General features: G+C 49.8%; 3 protein-coding genes across 3 annotated transcripts; all 3 read right to left on the reverse strand.

The window, feature by feature from the left end:
* Positions 1–844: 844 nt before the first annotated feature.
* On the reverse strand, positions 845–2,887 carry LAGE3 (L antigen family member 3). The gene is made up of 3 exons (XM_077146270.1): positions 2,715–2,887; positions 2,163–2,291; positions 845–1,910 (listed from the first exon to the last, which is right to left on the reverse strand). The coding sequence occupies exons 1-3, from the start codon at positions 2,885–2,887 to the stop codon at positions 1,796–1,798; spliced, it is 417 nt and encodes a 138-aa protein (XP_077002385.1). The 3' UTR covers positions 845–1,795.
* Positions 2,888–18,684: 15,797 nt separating this feature from the next.
* Positions 18,685–19,739, reverse strand: UBL4A (ubiquitin like 4A). Its single transcript, XM_077146597.1, has 4 exons — positions 19,642–19,739; positions 19,404–19,509; positions 18,936–19,156; positions 18,685–18,816 (listed from the first exon to the last, which is right to left on the reverse strand). The coding sequence occupies exons 1-4, from the start codon at positions 19,687–19,689 to the stop codon at positions 18,706–18,708; spliced, it is 486 nt and encodes a 161-aa protein (XP_077002712.1). The 5' UTR covers positions 19,690–19,739; the 3' UTR covers positions 18,685–18,705.
* A 735-nt stretch (positions 19,740–20,474) lies between these two features.
* Positions 20,475–24,175, reverse strand: SLC10A3 (solute carrier family 10 member 3). Its single transcript, XM_077144904.1, has 2 exons — positions 24,103–24,175; positions 20,475–22,234 (listed from the first exon to the last, which is right to left on the reverse strand). Exon 2 carries the CDS (start codon positions 22,112–22,114, stop codon positions 20,693–20,695), a length of 1,422 nt encoding a protein of 473 aa, XP_077001019.1. The 5' UTR covers positions 22,115–22,234; positions 24,103–24,175; the 3' UTR covers positions 20,475–20,692.
* Positions 24,176–25,868: the final 1,693 nt, after the last annotated feature.

A 25,868-nucleotide genomic window follows, 5' to 3' on the forward strand; every position in this document is an offset into this window, starting at 1 on the left:
CAAGAGGAAGCAACTTGGCCTGGCACAGCCTCTGGGTGAGAGCAGGGTATGGGAAATTTCTGTACTCACTGTGCCATTTTTCTGCAAACCTAAACTGTTTTAAAAATAAAGTTTATGATGGCAAGAAGTCCTATGAAAGGAGGGGTCTTGCTGATGTAACTAACAACTATAGCAGTTACAGCTGTCGTGCATTCGCCCACTCTTACAAGTTTCTGATCAGTGGAACTTTTTCTCAAATCTTGTTACCAGGTAGCAATATATGTTTCCTGAATAACTGCTTTTAGGAAAATTACCACGGTGAGATTACAAAAAGTAAGCCAGTGGGGGAGGACTGAAGGCAGTTTTTAATCTTAGGGAAAAAAGAAATCCTAAGAAATGGATAGAATGTAATAGAACCACAACCACATTGAGAGGAAGCAGAGCAGATGGTGGAGTCAAAAAGCTTAATCGGCATCTGTCCATCAATGGCTAATATCTAAAAATGATGAATTAAAAAAGGAAGAGGTGGAGAGAGAGAAGGAGAGAATCATATCCTCACTGTAGCAACTACACCTGCCACACTCAGGTGAGATTCATCATCATTTTCACCATCACTTTCCCTAAAAGCAGCTCTCGTACCACCGAGCAAATCTACAAGCAGGAATGGAAAGGTTAAAACTTTTTCCAAGCACCTTGGCATCCCAGAAAAAAGTTCATGGAATACGTTTAGAAATGCAAAAATATCCAGCACCCAAGGTAAAATACATGATGTTTGGCATCCAATCCAAAATTACTAGGCATGCAAAGAAGCAGGAAACGCCAAGCCTCAATGAGGAAAGACATCAATCAACAAAAGACATCTGGATTGGAAAGGGAGTAAAAATGCCTTTATTGAAGGAAAATGTGATTGCTTATGTAGAAAATCCTATGAAATCTACAAAAGAGCCACTAAAATTATTAAGTGTATTTAGCAAGGTTGTAGAATGCAGGTATTTTAGAGGGATCTGAGCTCCTTCCCCCAACCCTTAAGGAATTGTCCTAACACTTTTCTTCACTGATCTGAAGCAAGGCCAGTAAGCCACAAAAAAATCCTAATTTAGTGTTTCTGGGCTGTTTGCTCTTCTCATACGAACTAAGTATTTTATTTTGGCATTAAGCAGACTTCTGGTGACAAAGGATGTGGAGAAACCAGAAGGGCACAATTTCTTGACAACAATTTTGTACCATAAATAGAAAATATTTAACTCAGTAATTCTACCTCCTGGGTTTTTTTTTTTTTTAATCTATCGTAAGGAAATAACTATTCATGCAAAAACTCATATATAAGCATCCTACTGAATCGTTACATATCATAGGGAAAATTGGAAATGATTTAAGTGGGCAACAATTTCATTAAAATACTTCTTTGATACACAGAACAGGTTTTCGCAGGATTTTTAGGAAGCAGAAAAGTTCACGTTAAATGAAAAAAAAAAAATCAGGAAAATAAATTTAACACTAGACTTGGCCAAAAATTATACTTGAATATCTGCATCGCAGACCCTTCCCTCGTTGCAATCCCAGACCAAAGGCATGAAAATCTGCAGGTTCAGCAGCTGAAAAAAAATACTGTTGTGACAGGAAAGAGTAGCTTGTTTTTATTTTCTGTTGGTGAAAACATTTAAGCACCAAATAAACCAAGTGGGACCCCAGCATCCTAGGGCCAGTATGCCCCCCAAATCAGGCCCTTATGGTAAAGTGGCAACTACTCTAGGAATCAAGGCCCCGGGGGGAAGGGCATACTGCCCAGGAGGGGACACCAGGTCAGGCCCCAGGCCTAGCGTGAAACGGGGGGCCCGAAGCGCTGCATTGTCCGCACCACCAGGGAAAGCTGGTCCAGAAAGTTCAGGATGGAAATTCGGAGGAGGCGGGGGTCACCGGCAGTCCACTGGCTGTGAGGGATGGAAAAGGCAAGTCCAGTTCAAGGTGGCAACTTCACCTTCCACCCGGCACCCTCAGACCCCCTGCCACCTGACCATTTAGTGGCTCCATCAGAGCACCCCCTCAGGTGGGGACAGGCCCACTGCGCCACGCCCCCTTCCTCAGACTTCCCCTGAGGGGATCTCTCTGACCCCATTACAGCACCCCAAGGCAGGGACTGGCCCTAAGGAGCAGCTCCCACCCGCGCCCCTTCTAGAACTGACACGGCCAGGGCGCTGCCAGCCACAGTGAGCTGCTTCTCAATCGCCTCCCGGTGGGGTTCGGCATCCGGGGCCAGGGAGCCGCAGGCGATCTCCGCCTCCCTGCGGGACGGGAAAGGGACACTGAGGGAGCTGGCAGGGGATCCGGTTAAGGCACCATCCTCCACTGACTTAGCCTGCGCCTCGCCTCCTGCCGCTCAAGGCCAGAACTGGCGCCCGGCCCGGTCACCCCATTAGTTCACCCCGATTGAGCCTGCTTCTCCCGCCCCCACCCGCCTCAGGCCTTCCCCTCCTCCCCTGGGGCCCCAACTCCCCCGGCGTCCACCGACCCAAGCGGCTCCCCTTTTCGATCCCTCCCCCCCGTTTCGCCGTCCTCCCCCCCTACCCCAGGCTCCCCTTTCCGTCGCCTCCCGCGTTAAACCCCTGCTCTCCTTCCCTTCTCCCCGCCTCCCGCCCCCCTGTCCTTCCCCCCGTCACCCACCCCCCAGGACCCCGTGCCGTCCCTGCCGCTCACGCCCCATCCCCATCCCAGGCCCGCCCCGTCGGCTAGGATACAATCGGTGTACTGGGCTTCCCGGCCCGGTGACCGCGGGCGTGGCGTCTCCACCCGGCCCTGGGGCGTGCGGTGTCCGCGCGACCCGAGACGCGTCACCGACCGGGCGGCCCCCCGAGGAGCCCGCGCCCTCGCGGCCCCCGGGGCCACTTGCGCCTGCGTCTTCCGCCTGCATGGTCGCCCGCCGCCGCCGCCGCCTCCCCCTCCCTCTCCCCCTCCCCCTGCGCCTCATGCTGCGGCTCCAGCGCCAGGCCCCGCCCCCTGCCCCGTGACATCATCTCTGGGCGCCTGCGCAGACAGGCTCCTGCCCGGCGCCGGGCCGGGGTCGGGCCGCGCTCTCAGCCCGGGTGCGGCTGCCCTGCGGGGCTTTGCGTGGCGCGGATGGCGCGATGTGTGGGGGGCTGTCCGGTGGGTCCCCCCCAGAGGTTGACGTCGTGCATCCCGTCCCCGTCGCCGAAGTATGTGGGGACACCACAGGGGGCCTTAAAGGGGGCCAGCGAACCGACGAGATGGGTGGTCGAGAGGGCCGCGGGGACGTGAGGCCTGCCCAGGGGCCTGAGCTGAAGTGGTGGTCGCGGGCATCTGGCTGATACCCCGAAGTCAAAAGCGGAAGGCAGAGCAAGCATCAATATAATCCCAGTGTAGCAAATGACCATATATCCGCGTAGAAACCTGGAAAACTACAGCAAAGTGTGAACAGCCATTTTCGCAGCCTGATGGGATTTATGGGTGATTTTAGTTTGCTTTTCGTGATTTTTGGCCTCCCAATTTTTTTTACAGTTAGCTTCTATGACAGAGTGACAGAATACTTAGACTGACAAGAACTTTCCAATGGTGATTGTAAGTGGTAGTTTTCTGTTTTCCTCCTTGCGATCAAAACGAAGGACCTGCAGCCAAGCTGTATTGGCATATCCCGTTGGATCTCTCTAAAAAATAGATCTGCAATCAGCCCACTCGTCTCCTCCCCACTGAGAGATGCCAGTGCCAGTCGCCATCTCTTCCCTTGTTGGTCCTACCTCCTATTCTCCGCACAGTAGAATGAGGTTTTACTTTTTAATGTGAATCACATCCTGTCATATCCCTGCTTAAAACCCTAAAACGATTTCCCATTGCCCTAGGAATCAAATCCAAACCCTTTGATGGGGCTTATAAAAGTCCAAGGTGATGTGACTCCCAGCTCCTTCTCCAGCCTCTTTCCCTACTTGCCTACTCCTAAAGTCTCCGCAGCCTCCTGGGCCCTTGCTCTGACCCTGACGGAGGTTGACCTGTTCCTGCCCGTGCCGGATTGAAAATATTATGTACCCCAGAAAAGCCATATTTTATTCCTGATTCAGTCTTGTGGGAGCAGCAGTTTCTTTTAATCCTGATTCAAAACTGTAGTTGGTAATATTGGATTAGATTATCTCCACAGAGATGGGACACATCCAGTTCTGGGGATGACTTTTGAATAGAGGGAAATGTGACTCCATCTGTTCCAGTTCTGTCTAGATTAGTTTACTGGAATCCTTTAAAAGAGGAAACATTTTGGAGAGAGAGAGAGCAAGAAAGATGGAAGCCTCAGAGCCAACAGAAATTTGCCAGCAGAGGTGACACAGATGCAGAAACGTGGTGGGCAGACATATAGATGTTAGGAGATGCTTGGAGTCCAGCAGACATCACCATGAGATGTGAAGCAAGCCAGAACCTGGAGAGAGCCAAGGGAAGCCAAGAGATGAAAGCCAGCCCCAGAGAAGCAAAGTGAGGAAACCCCACAGGAACAGAGGCTGAAAGCAACAGGAGCTCAGGAGCAAGGGACCAGCAGATGCCAGCCATGTGACTTCCCAGCTGACAGAGCTGTTCCTGACTCATTGGCCTTTCTTGAGTGAGGGTAACCTCTTGTTGTTGCCTGAATTTGGATACTTTCACTTTCTTAAACTTGCAACGCATTAAATTCCCCTTTTTAAAAGTCATTCCAGTTCTGGCATATTGCATTCTGGCAGCTTGCAAATGAACACACTGCCCCTTGCCCTTACACTTCTGTTTGGAAAATTGTCTCCAAACTGTCCCATGGCTGGCTCCTTGTCCTTAGGATATCAGCTTCAGTGTCACCTCTGAGCAGCCTTCGTGCTCACTAATCTAATACAATCCCCCCAGGCACTCTTTTTTAAAAATGTAATTTAATTTTTATTTAAAAAATATTTTTATTGAGAAATATCCACACGTACAGTCCAATTATATTATACAATCAGTGGCTCACAATATCATCACATAGTTGTGTATTCTTCACCATGATCATTTTTAGAACATTTACGCCACTCCAGAAAAAGAAATAAAGAAGGAAAAAAAAAAAGAATTCATACATTCCATACCTCTTACCCCTCCCTCTCACTGATCTCCAGTATTTCAATCCACCCATTTTTTACCCTCTATCCCCCCCTATTATTTATTATCCTTTTTTTAACTCATCTGTCCATACCCTAGATAAAAGGAGCATCAAATACAAGTTTTTCACAATCACATGGTCACATGGTAAAGGCTATATGGTTATACAATCGTCTTCAGGAATCAAGGCTACTTGCAGTACCCCACGCAAGAACTGTTTAAAAAGTTGAAAAAGTGACCAGACTTTGAGCTGATCTTGTTAGGACTAAGGTAACTCAGAATACAGGGTAAAGGATGATATCAGCCATATGTTAAAACTTCAACTTCTGTGTGAGACTAAAGGGAGAGATGTTTATTTAGTGCAAAATTTATATTTTGGGAAGTGCTTCAGATGCTGAGAGATTTCAAACAGAGCCAAGAGGTTATCCTGGCGGCTATTCTTATGCATTATATAGATAACCCTTTCTTAGTTTGTGGTGTATTGGAGTGGCTGGAGGGAAGTACTTGAAACTTGAGCTGTATTCCAGTAGCCTTGATTCTTGAAGATGACTGTATAAAGATATAACTTTTACAATGGGACTCTGTGATTGCAAAAACCTTGTGTGTGATGCTCCTTTTATCCAGGGTATGGGCAGATGAGTAAAAAAAAATATGGATAAAAATAAATAATAGAGGGTACAAAGGGTACAATAAATTGGGTAGTTGGAGATACTAGTGGTCAATGAGAAGGAGGGGTAAGGGGTATGGTATGATGACTTTATTTTTCTTTTTCTAGAGTGATGCAAATGTTCTAAAAAATGATTATGGTGATGAGTACAAAACTATGTGATGATATTGTGAGCCATTGATTGTACACCATATATGGAATGTATGCGTGTGAAAATTTCTCAATAAAAATATTTCAAAAAAGATGCCATTTCACACCAAGCAGATTGGCAAAAATTTAAGAGTATGATAATATCAAGTGTTAGTGAGTAAATCGACAATAATTCTCATACATTGCTTGTGGTAGTGTCAATTGGAATAATCAACTGGAGGCCAATTGGGCTACATAGGGGAAAAGTTGCAAATTCTCTCACCTTATAAGTCAGCAATTCAGCTTCTGTAAATATGTCATAGTGAAATCCTCATATAGGGTTATGAAGAGAACTCTATAATGGGTCAGCAATTTTTTTCTGTAAAGTCTAGATAGTAAATAATTTAGGCTTCGTGGGCTGTGTATTCTCTATCACAACTATTCAACTCTGCTGTATACCATTACATCAATATGTAAATAAATTGGAAAAAAAAATCAAGACTACCGGAACACAATTCAACACTTTCAGGTACTTCCCTCTAGCTACTCCAATGCACCATAAACTAAAAAGGGATGTCTATATAACTCATAAGAATAACCTCCAGGATAACCTCTCAACTCTGTTTGAAATTGCTTAGCCGTGGAAACTTTGTCTCAGTTCTCTCTTCCCTGTTTTGGTCAACAAGGCTTTCTCAGTCCCATGAAGCCAGGTCCCAGCTCATCCTGGGAGCTCTGTCCCACTTTGCCAGGGAGATTTACACCCCTGGGAGTCACGTAGAGGGCAGGATAGTGGGTTCATCTGCCAAGTTGACTTAGAGAGAGAGAGGCCACATCAGAGCAACAATAGAGGCTCTCTTGGGATGATTTTTCAGCATAATTCTCAGTAGGCTTAGCTTGTCCTTTGCAGGAATATGCTTCATAGGGCCAAGCCCCAAGATTGAGGGCTCAGCCTGTTGAATTGGTTGTCCCCACTGCTTGTGAGAATATCAGGAATTCCCCAGATGGGAAAGTATAATATTTTCTCCTTTCTCCCCAGTCCCCCAAGAGGAGTTTGCAAAATTTTCTTTTTATTCTCTGCCAGAATTACTTTAGGATATATTGACCCCCAGGGACTCTTGTTTTTTTGTTTTAATGTTTGGGTAAAAATATATTCCCCCCTCTTGATGTCTTGGCACTGTTGATATATGCATAGATTACCTGTCCATTACTCTCCTATCTTAACAGACACCAAATTGCCAAGCATGGTTGCTGAGTGATTACTTTCATACTTGAAAAAGTGATATGCCTCACATCAATACAATTATTTTAGTTTTCTTAAAAAAAACAAGTGGTCTAACATGCAGCTTACATATATGATAATTCTGCATTAACATTGAAAGTAGATTACACAAGTTTTAGAAAACATATCGGCTATTTTCAAACAGCAAAATGACAATGATCTATAGCTAGTTTAAGGCATATCAGCATATTTTAAAATTTAAAAATAGACAAAGTTCTAATGCTGTTTGTAGCTTAATTTTTGTTGTATTTTAAAAATTCCCTTCATACCTACATACAATCTAGACCTTATTATCAAAATTTCCATTAAAGAGTCATCACATATATGTCCTGTAAATGGAACTAGGACTTTTGGAAGCTGAGACTTGACAATTTCGGACGTTTGCAAAGGCAAACAAAGGGGTCTGAATGGACAGTTTTGGTAGGACCACACAGAGACAATATGATACGGGTTGGTAGACAGCTGAAAAATCTGACACAGCAGTTTGTATGTGAAAAACTTATGGATATGTCAAGAAAGTGAGGAAAACAAGTTGTATCTGAGATGCACAAAATACAGGCAAGAAATGTTATTGCTGGTGAAATTACAATGTAGAGAAGGAAGATAATAAGTAACTTATGCCCAGTGTTAAATGATTCCCCCCATTGAAATGCCTTTTCTCCCCCAGGGACTCTTGATTGCATTTGCCTATTTCAATTTTCCGGCACAGCATTTCTCATTGTTGCTTGTTGAATGAAACAATGTACCAAGGGAGAAAAAAACTCGAAGACTGTCTGGGACCCAGCAATCCTACCTGTAGGAATTTACTCCACAAATATAAAACAACATGTGCACAGTTTTAGTCACTGCACCATAACTAGTAATAGAAAAATGTTGGATACAACTTAAATGTCAATTCATGGCAGATTGGCTAAATAAACTATGGTGCAGCTACACAATAGTTCTATGCAGGAGTGAAAGAGAATAAAAAAATCTGTCTAGTCCAATAGGAATGATTTCCAGGAAATATACGATTTCTTTATTTTATTTTTTACATGGGCAGGCACCGGGAATCGAACCTGAGTCCTCTGGTAAGGCAGGCAAGTGTTCTTGCCACTGAGCCACCATGGCCTGCCCCTTATTTTATTTTTTATTGTGAAAAATAACACATATAGGAAAAAGCAATAAATTTCAAAGCACAGCACAACAATAAGTTACAGAACAGATTTCAGAGTTTGGTATGGGTTACAATTCCACAATTTTAGGTGTTCGCTTCTGGCTTCTCCAAGACACTAGAGACTAAGGGATATCAATATAATGATTCAGGGAACATATTCATTTGTTACATCCTATCTTCTCTTTTATAACTCCACCTTCTCCCTTGATCTTTTTAAAAATTATTTTTACTAATATTTATATTATATAGTCAGATACCATGTAATCACCTAAAGTGTACAATCAATGGTTCACAATATCATCATATAGCTGTGCATTTATCATCACAATAGACTTTTTTATTTTTTGTGAAAAATAAAACAAATTTCAAAGCACATCACAACAATTAGTTGTGGAACATATTTCAGAATTTGGTATGGGTTACAATTCCACAATTTTAGGCTTTTACTTCTAGCTGCTCTAAGATACTGGAGACTAAAAAAAAAATCAATATAATGATTCAGCAATTCAATCATACTCATTTGTTACATCCTATCTTCTCTGTTATAACTCCACCTCCCCCTTTGATCTTTCCCGCACTCATTAGGGGTATTGGGGCTCTGCCCATTCTAACTTTTTCATGTTGGAAGGGGCTGTTGATAATATGGGATGGGGGATGGAACTAGCTGATGTTCTGGAGAGTCTGGGCCCTCAGCATTTCGGGACTTATCTAGTCCAGGGACCCATTTGGAGGCTGTAGGTTTCTGGAAAGTTACCCTAGTGCATAGAACTTTGTAGACTCATATATAATGCCCTAGGTGTTCTTTACGTATAGGATATATTTTTATGTGAAAAAAAGCAGGATGCTTAGGCAAGGAAAAGAAATAAAAATGCATCCACAATGGAAAGGAAAAGGTCAATTATCTCTTTGCAGATGACATGATCCTCTACATAGAAAATTCCAAGGAATCCCTCCAGAAAGCTATTTCAGCTAATCAAATTCAGCAAAGTTGCAGGGTACAAGATCACACAAAAATCAGTTGTCCATCACTCTGGACAAAAATCAGTTGTGTTTCGATATTCTGGCAATGAACTATCTGAAAAGGAAAGTAAGAAAGAATAGACATCTCTCCAGAGAAGATATACAAATGGCTGATAAACACATGAAAAGATGCTTGACATTATTAGTCATTAGAGAAATGCAAATAAAACTACGGAGATACCACTTCACACTCACTAAAGAATGGCTATTATTAAAAAGTGGAAAGTGACAAATGGGTTGGCAAGGATGTGGAGGAACTGGAACTCTCCTGTATTTTTGATGGGACTGTAAAATGGGACAGCCACTGCAGAAAACATTTAGGTGGTTTCTCAAAAAGTTAAACATAGAATTTTCGTATGAACCAGCAATTCTGCTTCTAGGTATATACCCCAAAGAACTGAAAGCAGGGACTCAAACAGATACTTGTGTACTCATGTTCATAGTAGCATTATGCACAGTAGCCAAAAGGTGGAAACAACCCAAGAATCCCTCAAGAGATGAGAGAAGAAACAAAATATCTATCTACATAAGAGAATATTATTCAGCCATAAAGATAATGAAGTTCTGGTATGACATGGATGAACTTTGAACACATTATGCTCACTGAAAGGAGCCAGATACAAAAGGACAGAGACTGTATTGTTCCACTTGTAAGAGGTATCTAGGATAAGCAAATTCTTTTTTTTTTTTAAGTAGGTAAGAGATTTATTAAGTACACATGCAGAGAAAAGGAGCATGAAAGCACTCTTGCAAATCAAGAAATATAGAGGGTGATAGGGCATAGGCAATGCTGGGCTATTTGCTTTTATGGATGAGCTTTACTAATTCCCCTCCTCCTTCCTTGTTCCAGGCTCTTTTTCCTACAATCCCTTCTCCCAGGGTGGTGCCTTGGTGGTAGGCAGTGCATTTGAGTGGGTCTGTTGGTTTCACCCTTTTCTGTAGGTGACTCTAGAATAAGCAAATTTCATAGCATCAGAAAGTAGATTAGTGGTTAACAGGAGCATGTCAAAGGGACCCAAGAACCAGCCTCAAAGAGCAAAGCTAGAACAAATTGAGCATCCAAAAGGATACTGAACTTTTTGGAGAGGAGTGGTGTGCTGGTTTGAAAGGACGTATGGACCCTGGAAAAGCCATGTTTTTTTTTTTTTTTTAATTTGTTAATTAAAAAATTAAGAAACAAAATAAAACATCAACATACATAATCAGTAATTCAGAATATCATCACTTAGTCGCATATTCATCATTTCTTAGAACATTTGCATTAATTCACAAAAAGAAAAAGACAATAGAAAAAGAAATAAAACGAACACAGGAAAGAAAAAAAAATAAGATTACACTTACCGTACCCCTTACCCCTCGCTTTCATTGATCACTAGCATTTCAAACTAAATTTATTTTGGCATTTGCTCCCCCTATTATTTATTTTTATTCTATATGTTCTACTCCTTTGTTGACAAGGTAGATAAAAGGAGCATCAGACACAAGGTTTTCACAATCACACAGTCACATTGTGACAGCTGTATCATTATTCAATCATCCTCAAGAAACATGGCTACTGGAATACAGCTCTACATTTTCAGGCAGTTCCCTCCAGCCCCCCCATTACATCTTGAATAACAAGATGATATCTACTTGATGCATAAGAATAACCTCCAGGATAACCTCTCTACTCTGTAATCTCTCAGCCATTGAAAATTTGTCTCATTTCCCTCTTCCCCCTTTTGGTCGAGAAGGTTTTCTCAATCCCTTGATGCTAAGTCTCAGCTCATTCTAGGGTTTTTCTCAATCCCTTGATGCTGAGTCTCAGCTCATTCCAAGATCTCTGTCCCTCATTGCCAGGAAGGTCCACACCCCTGGGAGTCATGTCCCACGTAGAGAGGGGTAGGGTGGTGAGACTGCTTGTTGTGTTGGCTGGAGAGGCCACATCTGAGCAGCAAAAGAGGCTCTCTTGGGGGTGACTCTTAGGCCTAAATTTTAAGTAGACTTGACCTATCCTTTGCGGAGTTAAGTTTCATATGAACAAACCCCAAGACTGGGGGCTCAGCCTATAGCTTTGGTTGTCCACACTGCTTGTGAGAATATCAAGAATTCAACTTGGGGAAGTTGAATTTCTCCCTGTTCTCACCATTCCCCAAAGGGGGCTTTGCAGATACTTTTCCATTCACTGATCGAATCACTCTGGGATTCATTGGGACATCACTCTGGACAAACCAGCAAAATCTCATGTCCTACCTGAGATTCCAAGTACTTATGGCATTCAATAAAACTATCTACATAAGTTATATTAGGAAATGCACTAGTCAAAATATAAATTTTGTAACAAATAAACATTTTTTGCTTTAGTCTCACACATAAGGTGACATTTTAAAATATTAATTACCATCTATTTTCAGCACCCTGCAATAATGACATTCCTTTGTTTTTCCTCATGCAAAAAACACTTTTAAAATTGTACCTTGTATATTTCACTATTATTATACACTCTAGGTATTCCTAGATTATACTATCTCAATCGAAAAGCCATGTTTTAATCTAAATCCTATTTCATAAAAGCAGGATAATCCCTATTCAATACTCTGTGTTTGAAACTGTAATCAGATCATCTCCCTGGAGATGTGATTTAATCAAGAGTGGTTGTTAACCTTGAGTAGGGCATGAGATTTTGTTGGTTTGTCCAGAGTAATGCCCCAATAAATCCCAGAGTGATTTGAACAGTTAATAAAAAAGTATTTGCAAAGTCCCCTTGGGGGAATGGTGAGAACGGGGGAAAATTCAACTTTCTCAAGTTGAATTCTTGATATTCTCACAAGCAGTGTGGACAACCAAAGCTATAGGCTGAGCCCCCCAGTCTTGGGGTTTGTTCATATGAAACTTAACCCCACAAAGGATAGGTCAAGCCTACTTAAAATTAGGCCTGAGAGTCACTCTCAGGAGAACCTATTTTGTTGCTCAGATGTGGCCTCTCTCTCCAGCCAACACAACAAGCAAACTCACCACCCTCCCCCTGTCTACGTGGGACATGACTCCCAGGGGTGTGGACCTTCTTGGCAACGTGGCACAGAAATCCTAGAATGAGCTGAGACCCAGCATCAAGGGATTGAGAAAACCTTCTTGACCAAAAGGGGGAAGAGTGAAATGAGACAAAATAAAGCGACAATGGCTGAGAGATTCCAAACAAGTCGAGAGGTTATCCTGGAGGTTATTCTTACGCATTAAATAGATATCACCTTGTTAGTCAAGATGTAATGGAGAGGCTGGAGGGAACTGGCTGAAAATGTGGAGCTGTGTTCCAGTAGCCATGTTTCTTGAAGATGATTGTATAATGATATAGCTTTCACAATGTGACTATGTGATTGTGAAAACCTTGTGTCTGACGCTCCTTTTATCTACCTTGTCAACAGATGAGCAGAACATATGGAATAAAAATAAATAATAGGGGGAACAAATGTTAAAATAAATTTAGTTTGAAATGCTAGTGATCAATGAAAGGGAGGCGTAAGGGGTATGGTATGTATACAATTTTTTTCCGTTTTCGTCTTATTTATTTTTCTGAATAGATGCAAATGTTCCAAGAAATTATTATGATGATGAATATGCAACTATGTGATGATATTGTGAATTACTGATTATATATGTAGAACGGAATGATCAAAATAGGAATGTTTGCATTTGCTTTGTCTTTTTTGGTATTTAAAAAAATAAAAAATAAATAAAAAATAAAAAAAATTCCCCAAAAAAAAAAAATCCTAAAGAACACCTAGGGCAATATATAAGATTCCACAAGGGTTCCATGCACTAGCGTAACTTTCCAGAAACCTACAACCTCCAGATGGGTCCCTGGTCAAGATAATCCTGAAACCTAGCCCAGCCTCTCCAGTAGATAAGATAGTTCCATCTCCCTACTCCATATTAGTGACAGACCCTTCCAACATGACAAATTTAGAATTGCCATAGCCCAAACACCCCTAAAGAGAGGGATGGAAGGATCAAAGGTGGTGGTGGAGTTATACAGAGAAGGTGGGATTTGGCAGGTGAATATGGGTCCTGGGTCATCAGGTTGATGTCTCTTTTGGTCTCCAGTGTTTTGGAGTGGCTAGAAGTGAAAGCCTGGAATTGTGGGGTTGTGGCCCATGTCAAACTCTGAAATATGTTCTACAACTGGTTGTGGTGCTGTGCTTTGAAATTTATAGCTTTTTTGTATATTTGTTATTTTTCACAAAAAGAAGAAGGAAGGAAGGAAGGAAGGTCAATTGTGATGATTAAAAAAAAATGCTTGGGCCCTCTAGCCTCCTATGTTCTGGAGCAGCTGGAGGGAAGGATCTGAGAGCATCATACGGTAGCACATGACGGGCTCTGGGATCTGTCCTGTAACTGCTTGTTGAAGAGTGCTTTGAAAACTAATGCTTTTTTTTATTTCTTTGCTTTGTATATATGTTATACTATACAAAAAAAAAGTTAAACAAACATATGGATTAAAAATAAATAATAGGGGGAAGAAATGTTAAAATAAATTTAGTAGATTGAAATGCTACTGATCAATGAAAGGGAGGGGTAAGGGGTATGGTATGTATGAATTTTTTTCTGTTGTCTTTTTATTTCTTTTGCTGAATTGATGCAAATGTTCTAATGATCATGATGATGAATATGCAACTATGTGATGATATTGTGAATTACTGATTATATATGTAGAACGGAATGATCATAAATTAAAGTTTAAGCAACTAAATAATGTTATCAGTAAAAAAAAAGAGTGGTTGTTAAGCTGGATTAGGTGATGACATGTCTCCACCCATTTGGGTGAGTCTTGTAAATTTCTGGAGTCCTATAAAAGAGGAAACATTTTGGAGAATGAAAGAGATTTAGAGAGAGCAGAGCAGAATGACATAGCCACAAGAAGCAGAGTCCACCAGCCAGCGACTTTTGGAGATGAAGAAAGAAAATGCCACCCGGGGAGCTTCATGAAACAGGAAGCCAGGAGAAGAAGCTAGCAGATGACGCCATGCTCGCCATGTGCCCTTCCAGATAAGAGAGGAACCCTGACCATGTTCACCATGTGCCTTTCCAGATGAGAGAGAAACTATGACTGTGTTCCCCATGTGCCCTTCCACTTGAGAGAGAAACCCTGAACTTCATTGGCCTTTTTGAACCAAGGTATCTTTCCCTGCCTTAGATTGGACATTTCTATAGACTTGTTTAATTGGGACATTTTCTGGGCCTTAGAACTGTAAACTAGCAACCTATTAAATTCCCCTTTTTAAAAGCCATTCTGTTTCTGGTATATTGCATTCTGGCAGCTAGCAGACTAGAACAAGTGGGGAGGGTTCTGTGATTTGATCTGAGTGGGGATAGATACATGGATACATTCGCTTAAAAAATCCATTGATGCTGGTGCAATGGTGGCTCAGCGGACAGAATTCTCACCTGCCATGCTGGAGACCCAATCGGGTTCGATTCCCGGAGCCTGCCCAAGCCAAAAAAAAAAAAAAATCCATTGAGCTGCACTCTTATGATTTGTGCACTTTACTGCATACATAATGATGATCCAATACAAAATTACTCCAAAATATGATAGTCATGGATTCTTATTTGTAGAATAATAAAAGAAAAAAAAATCTGTGAGTCCATCCCTTCCAAAAAAAGAGAGCAGGAAAGAAGGAAAGCTCTTTTTTAATAGAGGAAAGCCAACTAACAAGTGTAGAAAGCAAATAAGCAGTAGAAAATCACCATTTTACGACCCTCAGTGTAATAAAGGATTCAGGGAAGGATCATCACTGAATGCGAAAACCATTAGATGAAAGATTGTCGGGGGGGCCTCGGTTTGCCACGGTTGCTGTAACAAAGTAGCCTAGTCTACCTGGTTTAAGCCACAGGAATGGATTCTTTTACAGTTTGGGCAGCCAGAAGTCCAGAATCAAAATATTTGGCAGGGTCACACTTTCTCTGAAGTCTGAAGCCTTCTGGTGATGAATTGCTGGCCATCCAGAACTTGGTCTCTGCCTCTGTCACTTGGCTGTCTCTCTCCCAGTCGGTCTCTGACTCCTGGATCGAGATTTCCTGCGTTTCCAAGGACTCCAGTCATGTTAAATGAAGGCCCACCGTGGTTCAGTTTGGCCTCATCTTCGGGTCATTCACAGGCCCAGGGTTTAGGATGTGAACCTGTCTTTGTGGAGGACATGATTCAATCCGGCAATGGTCCTAGTTGCATGCAAGTCATAAGGATCAGTTTGTTAGAGCTGCTGAAACAAAATATCACTTCCTGAGTGGCTTACAACAACAGAAATTTATTCTCTCACAGAAGCAGAGGCTAGAAGTCCAACATCAAGTTGTCGGCAGGGTTGGGCTCTCTTACGAGACTGAAGGGGAGGAATCTTTCTTTGCCTCTTGCTAGCTTCTGGGATGTCTGGTAGTCCCTGATATGCCATGACGTGTGGTGACATCACTCCAACCTCTGCCTCCCTCTTCACCGGCCTTCTCCCTCGTGTATGTCTGTGTCTCTCCTCTTCTTATAAGGACACCAGTCCGATTGGAACAAGGGCTCGCCCTACTGCAGTACGCCCTCATCTTAACTAATTATACTGCCAACGAAACAACACTGTTCCTGAATAAAATCACACCTGGAGGTACAGGGGGGTAGGACTTTAACATATCTTTTTTTGGGGGGGAGGGGTGCACGATTCTACCCATAACATTGAGGAGGAGGCTATTTCCCCAAATTACTTGTTAATTAGGAAGGGGAACATGTTCTTCTACCAGAGAGAGATTTGGCAGATGCCACCTTCGCTACGTGGCCCAATTGAACTTCATCTGCCTCCTGGTGTGAGGTGGAGGGAAGGACACGGCATCACCTGTGCATTGCCCTTGCCAGAAATGCTGAACGTGAATCTAATGAGGAAATAATTGGGAAAATTCAGTCTCTACGCCATTCTACAAGACAACTGTCCGAGGAGCTTTCAAAAATATGGTTGTCCAGTTGACTATGGAGAAAAGAGGGCTGGAAGAGGAAAAGATGGCCTCCATCTTTTCATCTTTAGGAGCCTGGGCGAATAGCATTACCACTCATCAAGGTGGGCCCTGGAGAGCCTATGGGTGCTGAGGTGGGATGGCCAGGGTTGGACCTTGGCTCCAACAAGGAAGGGGACTGGGACTTCTGGTCTCAGTGTCCATCAGCATTTGGGACATGGTAGGCTGTTACCCAGTGCCTGCTCAATGGCTGCATGAGGTGTCTGTAGGAAATCTAAGAGATGCCTACAGGTTGGGGCCTAGATATATGTCTGGAGCTCAGGGGACAGGGCAGGGATGAGACATAAAGATGGGAAAGAAGTGCTTCTAGAAATGGAAACGCAGGGTGACCAGCTCACCCAGGGAGTAAGGATAGAGGGGAGAGAAAGGGTCCAGGGAAGGAGCCCTGAGCACCCAGATATTAAGGGGTGGGGGTATGGGGAGGAATAATCACTAGCTCTCCAGGGTCTGTCTCTTCACCTAGAAAACGGGGACAGCACCTCGAAACCATTGGCAGGGGGCATGATCTCCTGGCCTCCCGGTTTGGCCTCTCCAAGGCTTCCTCCTTCACTGCCTCCCAGGTGATCCTGATCTTTCTGAAATACACACCTGCGTGTCACTCCCTCTGAGCGGACACGTTGCCATTTGGGGCCGCCCAGCCTCTGTCCAGCTCCCACCTCCCCTCGTGCAGCCCGCGTGCTTCCAGGGAGGTTCCCACTCCCAGGCCTAGGGGGCGGGGCCCCGAGAGGAACTTGGCCCCGCCCCCACCCGGCCCTCTGCCACAATGATTGGACGCACAACCAATGAGAGGAGGGCATTTATTTGCCGGGGTCATCTGGGAAAGGAGCTACACTCCGGGGAGAGAAGCTGCGGTCCGCTGGCTGTGAACAAGGGAGCGTGGGAAGGGCAGGCAGCCACGTTTGATCCTAAGAAGGGGCCACCTAGGACGAAGCATTTACTTATTGCAAAATGCAGAGCGGAAGTGGGAAGACTCCGGAGATTCAGTGAAACGGTTCATCTTCTGCAGTGCCCCTGGACTTGTCAGTTTTGTAAGCCAAGAAGGTTCCTTCATCGTTTAACCCAGTTTCCTTTCCGGTTAAACCAATGACTTAAGACCCGAAGCAGCCTCGCTAATATAGTTCCCTTTTCATAAAAATAAAACTTCGGGACGAAATCTCCCGACTCCAGGTAGGTGCGAGCTGGGGTAGGCTGGTCCGTGCCTTGCCAGCCCACCCGCCCTGCCCGCTGCCGAGGACTCCCAGCTGCCCTGGTCTCTGCCTGGCTTTGCCCCCCAAGGCCCAGGCAGGAGGGCCTTGGGGAGGGAGCCCCACTAAGGCGGGGGTCCCGCGGGAGGGCTGCCCCCTTCCAGGGAGTGAAGAGGGGCTGGAGCAGCATTCCCTAGACATGGGGCCTCCTTGGAGCCTCTAGCGCCCTGGGGTACCCTCCTTAGAGGAGCAGGTGCTGAGATTACCACCAGTAACTATGGACAGGGCAGCGAAGAGAGGGGCTGGTACCACCCAGGCCCCACTTGTGGCCCCCAAGTCCAAGGGGCACAGACAGCGACAGCCCTCCCCGCATGCAGCTGGTGACTGCATCCATCTCCCAGGCTAGGGGGCAAGTCCTAGCTCTGGAACTGTCTTCCTAGGTGACCTCCCACAAGTCACCTGTCACCCTCACGGGGAAGCACTGCCCCCTTCCAGGAGAAGACAAGCGTAGGGAGTGCCCCGGAGAAGAGTTGTACCCCATCTCCGGCCACACTTGCCCAGTGCTTCCTTTTTGGCCTCGGTTTGTTTACTTTACACAAGAGGGGAAAAGGCCCCCCTGGGGGGGGGGAGCAAGAAGGAGGGACTTAAACGGACAGGGGGGCCCTCATCAGGCAGAGTCAATGGCTGGGGGTGCCAGTATGGCACAGGGCCTTGCCCAAGGTCCCACCCGAGAGCCCCCCACCTACTTTCCCTTCGTTGAGAGCACACTGGCCACAGCAGCCCCGGGGAGGCTGAGGGTGGGGGCCAGGCCTCCCATAGGGGTGAGGGCAGGCCTGGGCTCCTGGGCAGTGGCTTCCCCTTTCGGGCTTAGGAGAAGAGTTGCTCAAAGATGCATCTGCGGTGGGCTCAGCACTGAGTGCCGAAGCCTGTCCCTTGGAAGCCTTGGAAGCCACTTGCTGCTTTCTCACCCTGAGGTACTTCAAGAGGCTGGCTCCTGGCTATCCCCGCCTCTCCTGAGGGGTCCGTGGGCGAGCCAGGCCAAGTGTTTTGAGTGGGGCGTGGGCTGTTATTACTATGATGAGCCACGTGGCAACCTGAGAACACATTTCATGCAACATGCAGCTACGGCTCTGCCCCCCCCACCCCCCCCCACCCCCACCCCCCCGCTCCAAGACCCTTATTTGGAGAGCCCCTTCTCCAGGGCCTCGGTCACTTCGGGGTGCAGGAAGCGGCTAGCCAAGCGTTCGATGTCATCCAGTGTCAGGCGGCTCAGGGACCTCTCGTAATCCTGAAGAGAGAGGGGCCAGGAGGACTCAGGGGGGTGGCGGTGCCAGAGGCAAGGTCTGGAGGCAGCTGGGACTGGAGGGACCGGAGGCCCAGGGCGTGGGGATGCTATGCAGTTCTCACCCGCTGGAGCTGCTCCAGGACCCGACTGGCATCTGCGGCGCTGAAATGTCGGCCTAAGACTTTGGAGATCAGCTGCCAGGTGGCGGGGGGTGGGGGTGAAGGCGGCGCCTCGGCCCGTCTCCGGGCCGTGTCTGCTTCCAGCAACACCTTCTCCAGGGGCTTGACTGCTAGGTTGAGCTTGGAATTGGGTCCGATGCTGTAGTCGGACAGTCGCTTCCCATCTGCCACAGCCAAGTGGGTGGCGTGCCTTACCATCTATGGCTGGGTGCGGGGGAGAGCGGGGGCGCCCCCGAGGAAGTGCTGCCCACCCCAAAGAGCGCACACCGAGGAGGCCCTGGTTGGGGACCCTGCTTCGGCGCCCGAGGGTCAAGCAGGGCACTCGGCGCCCGCCGGGGGGCAGGGCGCGGCCTCTGACACCCAGCTCCCCGACTTCCTGCGGGGCTCCCTGGGTGTCTCCACCCGGGTTACCTGCCAGGGCCTTGCCCTTGAACAGCAGCCGCTGCTGGCGCACGGGGACGTTGAGCTTCTCGGAGACCAGATGCTTGAGCGTGGCCACCAGCTCGTCCTCTGACACCTGGACGGGCCGAAAGGGGGTGGGGGGTGGGGGTGGGAGCCGGGGTTGAGCCCGCCAGCCTCGGGCCGCGCGGGGGTGGGCTCCCCGGCCGCCCCGTCCCCACCCGGGCCGGGTCCCGCGGCGCGCCGCTACCTGCAGGCTGCACTCCCGGCCCTGGAGCGCCTTTACCGTCAGCTGCATGGCGGCCGCCGCGCCGTCCACTGCGGCCCGCGCGCGCCCTCACCGCCCGCCGCCGCCGCCGCCGCCGCCCCGGGAGCGCGCCGGAACCGCCCGCCGCCGCCGGAAGCAGGCCCCGCCCCCGTTTCGCCCCGCCCCCTGGGGGAGGAGTCCCGCCGGCCGCCCGGCCACGGCCACGCGCGCGCGCTGGGGGCAGAGCCCTGCTGGGGGAGGAGGAGGCTCGAGGTGGGTCAGGGGGAGCCCCGTCCGGGGAGCCGGGCCAGGGGGAGGTGGCAGGTTCCCGCGACCGCGCTGGCCGTCTGCGGCCCGATGGGCTGCCTCTCCCGGAGTCCGCGAGCTTGTCCTGCTCTGGGCCCAGGCAGTGCGAGCGGGGTGACTGGAGGGGAGGGCCGCCCCGCCCTGCCCCGGCTAGCTCCGCGTCCCGATTGCTTTATTTCCCCCCCGCACCCACCCCCACTCCTTTTCTGGTCTAGCTGTGGAAAACCCAGCTGAGTTTGCGAGCAGGCGGGGATTGCCCAGCCCCATCCTCCCACCGCTGTCTTCGAGAACCCCGAGGCCCCACCCCTCACGGGGTGAGGGAGGGTGGGGCCTGAAAGAGCCCGACGCCCATAAAAACCAAGGCCTGAGCGCAGCCTCCTTGCCCTCCGCAGCTGCAGATGCCCAGACCAGGCAGGACCCGGGGGCACCTGTGCTCAGGCCACCGCGCCCGCTGGCCGGCCCTCCACCCTGGTGCACACCTACCCGGCACCTCCGGCCCCCAAAGGGCAAAGATCAAAAGGGACCCAAGCTGGCTTTCTCTCTTTTATTGAAATATCGTTTTGCCGGGCAGTGCCCTCACGCAGCGTGGCCTCTTTGGCACTGAAAGCTGGAGAATAAAAAAATCGGTACAAAAAATAAGCCTGGATTTTTTTTTTTTTTGAGTGCATAGTGCATGAGAACTAAAGGCCTTTGGTACACGCGGACGGTGGGTGGGCCGTGGGGCCTCGGGTTGCTGGAAGCTGGGTGCTCAGGGAACTGGGAACAGGCTGCTGTAGATGAAGTGGCCAACCACCATGGCCAGCATCTCCGAGGTGCCGCTCAGCGCCACGATGAAGGGGGCCTGGGAGGCGTAGTCGGCCTGGAGGCGGCGGAAGGACAGCTGCAGCACGGCCAAGGCCAGCAGGCTGTTCTGCACCCCGACCTCGATGCTCACGGTCCGCCGCTGGGCCTCAGGCAGCTTCAGGCACCTGGCCAGGCAGTAGCCCACCAGGAGGCCCACCAGGGGCACCGTGAGGCCGGCCAGCACAATGGGGAAGCTGACGCCCACCAGGATGAAGACCCCCATGTGGTAGGCCAGGAAGAGGCCGCCCAGGAGGAGGACGAAGCTGAAGGGCTTGATGACCTGCAGCAGCAGCTGGGAGAACTTGGGCAGCTTGCACTTGATCACCACCCCTGCCGCGATGGGGATGGCGATGAAGAGCAGGGTCCCCAGGATCTTGGAGATGGGCAGGTGGAGCGTCTCGTGGATGCTGAGCAGGTGGCTGTACATGGCGGAGGACAGGGGCAGCAGGCCGGTGGCGGCCACCGTTGAGATGAACGTCATCGAGATGGCAAGGGTGACGTCCCCTCCGAGAAGAAGGCTGAAGAGGTAGCTCCCCCCACCCCCGGGTGAAGAGCAGGTGACAATGAGGCCGAGCGCCAGGGCCTTGGGCAGCATGAAGGCCTTGGCCAGCAGGAAGGCGTAGAACGGCATGACAAGGAACTGGCCCAGCAGGCCAAGCAGCATGGGCTGGGGGTTCTGCAGAAGCCCCTTCAGGTCCTGGAGCTCCACCTTGCACCCAAACGAACACTTGTTGACGAAGATCAGCGGCAGGAGTAGGTAGAGCAGGGGGTTCTCCGAGAAGTGGACCAGGTCGGTGCTGAGGCTGGTGGGCGTGTCTTCTGCCGGGGAGACCTTGATGCGGAAATCTCTCCGCTCCTCAATCACCACGGGCTGGGCCTCCCGGTGGTCCAGGAGACTGATGTGCAGTGGGGCCAGCCCCGCCAGGCCGGAGCGGATGCTCACCACGAAGCCACGCCCGCCTCCCCAACTTAAGGCACTCACGTTCTGGATAGTTAGCACCTCCGTGTCCAGGGAGGTGACCCTGAGAGTGGGGCCGGGCCCTGTCCCGTTGTGCTGGCCTGGGTACCGGCTAGAGATGACGATGATGCCCTCGCTCTCCTCTGGGAACTCAAACTCCATCACGGAGCCATCCCCAATGTTCAAGTAGTGGGCCCCCGGAAGCGGCCCGGTGGGGCCCAGAGCCATGCCGAGGCTGGCCCCGGCTGTCCCTCGGACCCCCCATGGCAGGCTGGCCAGCAGCAGGGTAGCCCTGAACATGGCCAGGGGGCCTGTGCAATGACACCACGCGGCCTGGTGCCCCTTGGGGCTGGCCCTCCCTAACAGCATGGCTTCTCCCGGGCCCTCCTGGGCTTAGGAGAGCAGCCCAGCTGGTGCCGTAGGAGCGTCCTGGGGAGGGGCCATGGGCGAGGTCTGGCTTGTGCTGCCTTCCTTGATGGTGTGCTCTCCCTGAGGACAGAGGGGACACAGAGAGGAAGCCGGTGAGGGAGACTGCATGCCTCCGCGGGTACCGGCAGCTTGGGGGATGTGGAACACAAGGGCAGTGCCCGCTGCTGGCCCTTGAATCTCTTCAAGCTGTCCCCTGTCCCGGCATAGCTGCCTTGCCCAGAGGGGCACCTAGGGGCAGGGGTTCTGTTCAGTCTGCCGGTCTCCACGGATGTCCCTGGCCTGGCCTATCGCAGTGACAGTGCAGAGATGTCCTGAGTCAAAGGGAGTCAAGGGGAGTCACCCCAGTCCTGGCACCACTCCAACTAAACTACGTGTGCCTGTCCCCCACCGCCTTTGCCTTGGGGCCACAGTGATCCCACAACCTGGGTGAAGTCTCTGAAAGGCTTCCTGGAGATGACAAAAGCAAAAGCTGCTGCTGGGAAATGCTGGTCGGGCCAGACCTGGGCACCTTCGACCAAGTGGGCCAGGGAGTTTGAGCATCATTTCTGGGGCACAGCGAAGTCAGCAAAACCATGTGGGCAGTGAGTGACCACCAGAAGGCCCCCAGAAACATGGTTGGGGAAGCTGCTGCTGTGGCTACCTGGCTGCCCTCCTTGTGGACAGCAGAAAAGGCAGGTTCCCTTTCCCTGGGGAAGTTGCTGGAAGGAGCAGCAGGAGGGGATCAGATAGGGCCACATGTCTGCCTGGGACTTCTCCTTTTCCCCACATAGCCCCCACACCTCTGGCAGTGCCAGAACTTGAGCTTCTGGAGCTGCAATATCGTATCTGCAAGGCTCTGCTCAGAATGCAGACACTCCTCTCCCCCCACCCCACCCCTCACGCATTCTGGCCACAGCCTCTAACTCTCAATGTGACTGTGAGTGTGTTGGGGTGAGGGGTGATGGGGAGAGGGGTGCTCAGAGCTAAAGGGCCAGGTTTTCCTCCCTCCCCTTCTGGATTTCCACAACCACTGCCTTATTGTCACATCACCTGCTGGAACTGGGGCAAACAGGATGGGGACAGTTGCATGACAGGACTCTCAGTTGCCTCACACCTCACAGAGTCACGGTCACGGAAGAGCCGCCACCTGTTCCCCCAGTTCTAGTACTCTTTGGCCCTGGCCTATGCCACATTGGAGACTGGGGAGGAGGGGGAGGTGGGGGTGGGGTGGAGGATAGGTGAGGCAAATAGGTCACCACCACTCCCCACCCACACACACAATGACACGGCCTCTGCTGGTTTGGGAGCTTCGGTCACCCACCCCGAGGCCTTGGTGGAACCTTGAGTCCCACGGGGTGGGGATGGGGGTGGGGTGGGGAGGGATGCTGGAAAATCAGAGGACTGGAGGAGACTCACATGGACAAGATAAAGGCACCCTGGACCGAAGCCACCAGGGCGGTGCCAAACCATTTCAGACAGGAGAGAGGGGCCACGGGCCACCCACCCCCATGCCCCCATCTTCCCGGAATGGCTGGCGGCGTTCAGTCACCGCGCAGACTAGACCCCAGACCCCTTCTGCCAGAAGAGCCGGCGGGGTCGGGCCAGGCGGCATGGCAGGGCACGCTGTGGAAGCCGGGCCCCTGAGGCGTCGTCCCCCCTGGCCGGGCTGTGGCGGCGACGGTCGCGGGAGCCTCCCCACCTGGGGCTCCGGAAGCTCGCCCAGCACTCCCCGGGGTCCGAGCTGCCTCTCGCTCCCGGGCGCCAATCGGGGAGACCCGGTGGGAGCGCGGGGGTCAGGGCAGCCCTCGTCCCGCTCCCGGGACCCACGGCCGCGCCGGGCCTCGAGCTTGCGAGGTGGCCGGCCCGGTCCTGCCGGGGCGCCGGAGCGAGGCTGGGGCCAGACGCGGCCTTCCGCCCTCCCGCCCCCCGCCCGGCCCGGAGGCGCTCACCTTCCGCGGCCGCGGAGCTCGGCGCCGGCGCCTGCCGGGCCCGCCGGACGCCTGTGAGCTCGGCCCTCGGGGCTCCGCCCCTCCCCGCCTCGAGGCCCCGCCCCCGTGCCCGCCCCCTCCCGCGGCGGACCACTCACCTCTCGCGTCCGGGTTGGGTTCTGACCGGATGTGACATTACTGGGCGCGGCGAGGAGGGCGGAGGTGGGTGGTGCCTGGCGGCGTCCCGAGTCCCGTGGGGCCGCCCATGGGCGCGCCTCCTCCAGTCGCTGAGCCTTGTCGCGCGCCCTGTGCCGGGAAGGGGCCCTAGCCGTGCCCCGCAAAACGCTGGGGCGTGGGGCAAGGGGGACACACGGTTAGGGCCCGGACGGGGATTTCGGCTCAGAGGTGGACCAATCCGGACCCCGGGGCCCAGGCCTCATGCCGAGTTCCACTTTCATTCGTTCCGACTATTGACCTAGCGCCCGTTTCCCTGTCGTGGAACACTAAATGGACTCCTAGAAATTGTCCGCCGTCGAAACTATTTGGCGCGCCAACAGGCTTCAGGGAGAGGGATGGATGGAGCAAGTGGCCTCAAGGATGGGGACAAAGGTGGTGGGAGGGTGTGGAAAGGGTGCCAGCAGACAGTGACTCAGTGCAGAGGCTGTCGGGGATTTATAGGTTCCCAAAGGCTGCTGGGGCGACTGAAATCAGGCAGCCACCCAGTGCTCCGAAAGAACCTCTTGTCACTGCGTGATGGAGGCTAGTGGTCCCCAAAGTGGGCCATGCTCGTCCCTCAGGAGATACACAACACACGTTGGTGTAAATGTGCAAAGAAGATAAAGGAATTTCTCTCTTTTTCACTTAGTCCTGCAAAAATTTGTTTATTTTTTCCTGTGGGTTACAGAAAAAGCATACATAAGATACAGGCTTCCCGTGTGCCACCCTATTAACCCCTTGTAGAAACTTTATTTTTGCTTGTGTTGCTTGAAGTTCAACTTAGCATGGGCATGTGATATGTAATTATATAAATGGACACACTGGGAGTGCATGCTCAAAAGGGTTTGATTTATATGGGTGATCAAAAACCTTCGTAGGCCATGGTCCTAGGCTGTTCTTTTGACCCTGGGAGAGCCAGTGAGGCGTGAGCCATTGGTGTGCATCCGGTGTCCTGGAATGTTCGTCCTGTTCTTTTGAAACGGGTTGGAGGGCTCCTGATGGAAGCAAATAGTGATAAGATCTGGCACACGCTGTAGCTGAAGACTGTGGTTTGGCAAATGGCAGTGGGATTGAGGTTTATCAGAGCAGGGGGTTAAAAGGGGCTGGGGGAGAGGAAAGAGGGATTTGCCAGGGGAAGTGCCTGTGACCAAAAGACAAACTATGTTGCCAGGGGAGGAAAGCCTAAAAGAGGGGCCCTTTGTGGAAAAAAGCTGAGGTTTCATATTCACATTTCCCCAGGGTTGTTGGGCTTGCCTAATGCTGTCAGTGAGGCTCAGCTGGCCCTGACCCTTAGAGAGTGACCGATTCCAATTGCCTTGTGCCGGGGGTCAGGGACAGCCAATGTGCACTCAGAAGACTGCTCCCCAGTAGCATCCATCACTTCAGCCTGCCCTACAAAGCCAAAGTGGGCTGTTGGGAGGTCTGACATGACCTCTGTGGGAAAAGGGAATGGCTAGATCAAAAGCAAGGGGAACATTCCTCCTAAGGTTGAGAACGAGACAAGGATGCCTATTAACACCATGATTATTTGACATTGTGCTAGAAGTCCTTGCTGGAGAGATTAGAAAAGA

Source organism: Tamandua tetradactyla, chromosome X, assembly GCF_023851605.1.
Source record: "Tamandua tetradactyla isolate mTamTet1 chromosome X, mTamTet1.pri, whole genome shotgun sequence".
Classification (NCBI taxonomy): domain Eukaryota; kingdom Metazoa; phylum Chordata; class Mammalia; order Pilosa; family Myrmecophagidae; genus Tamandua; species Tamandua tetradactyla.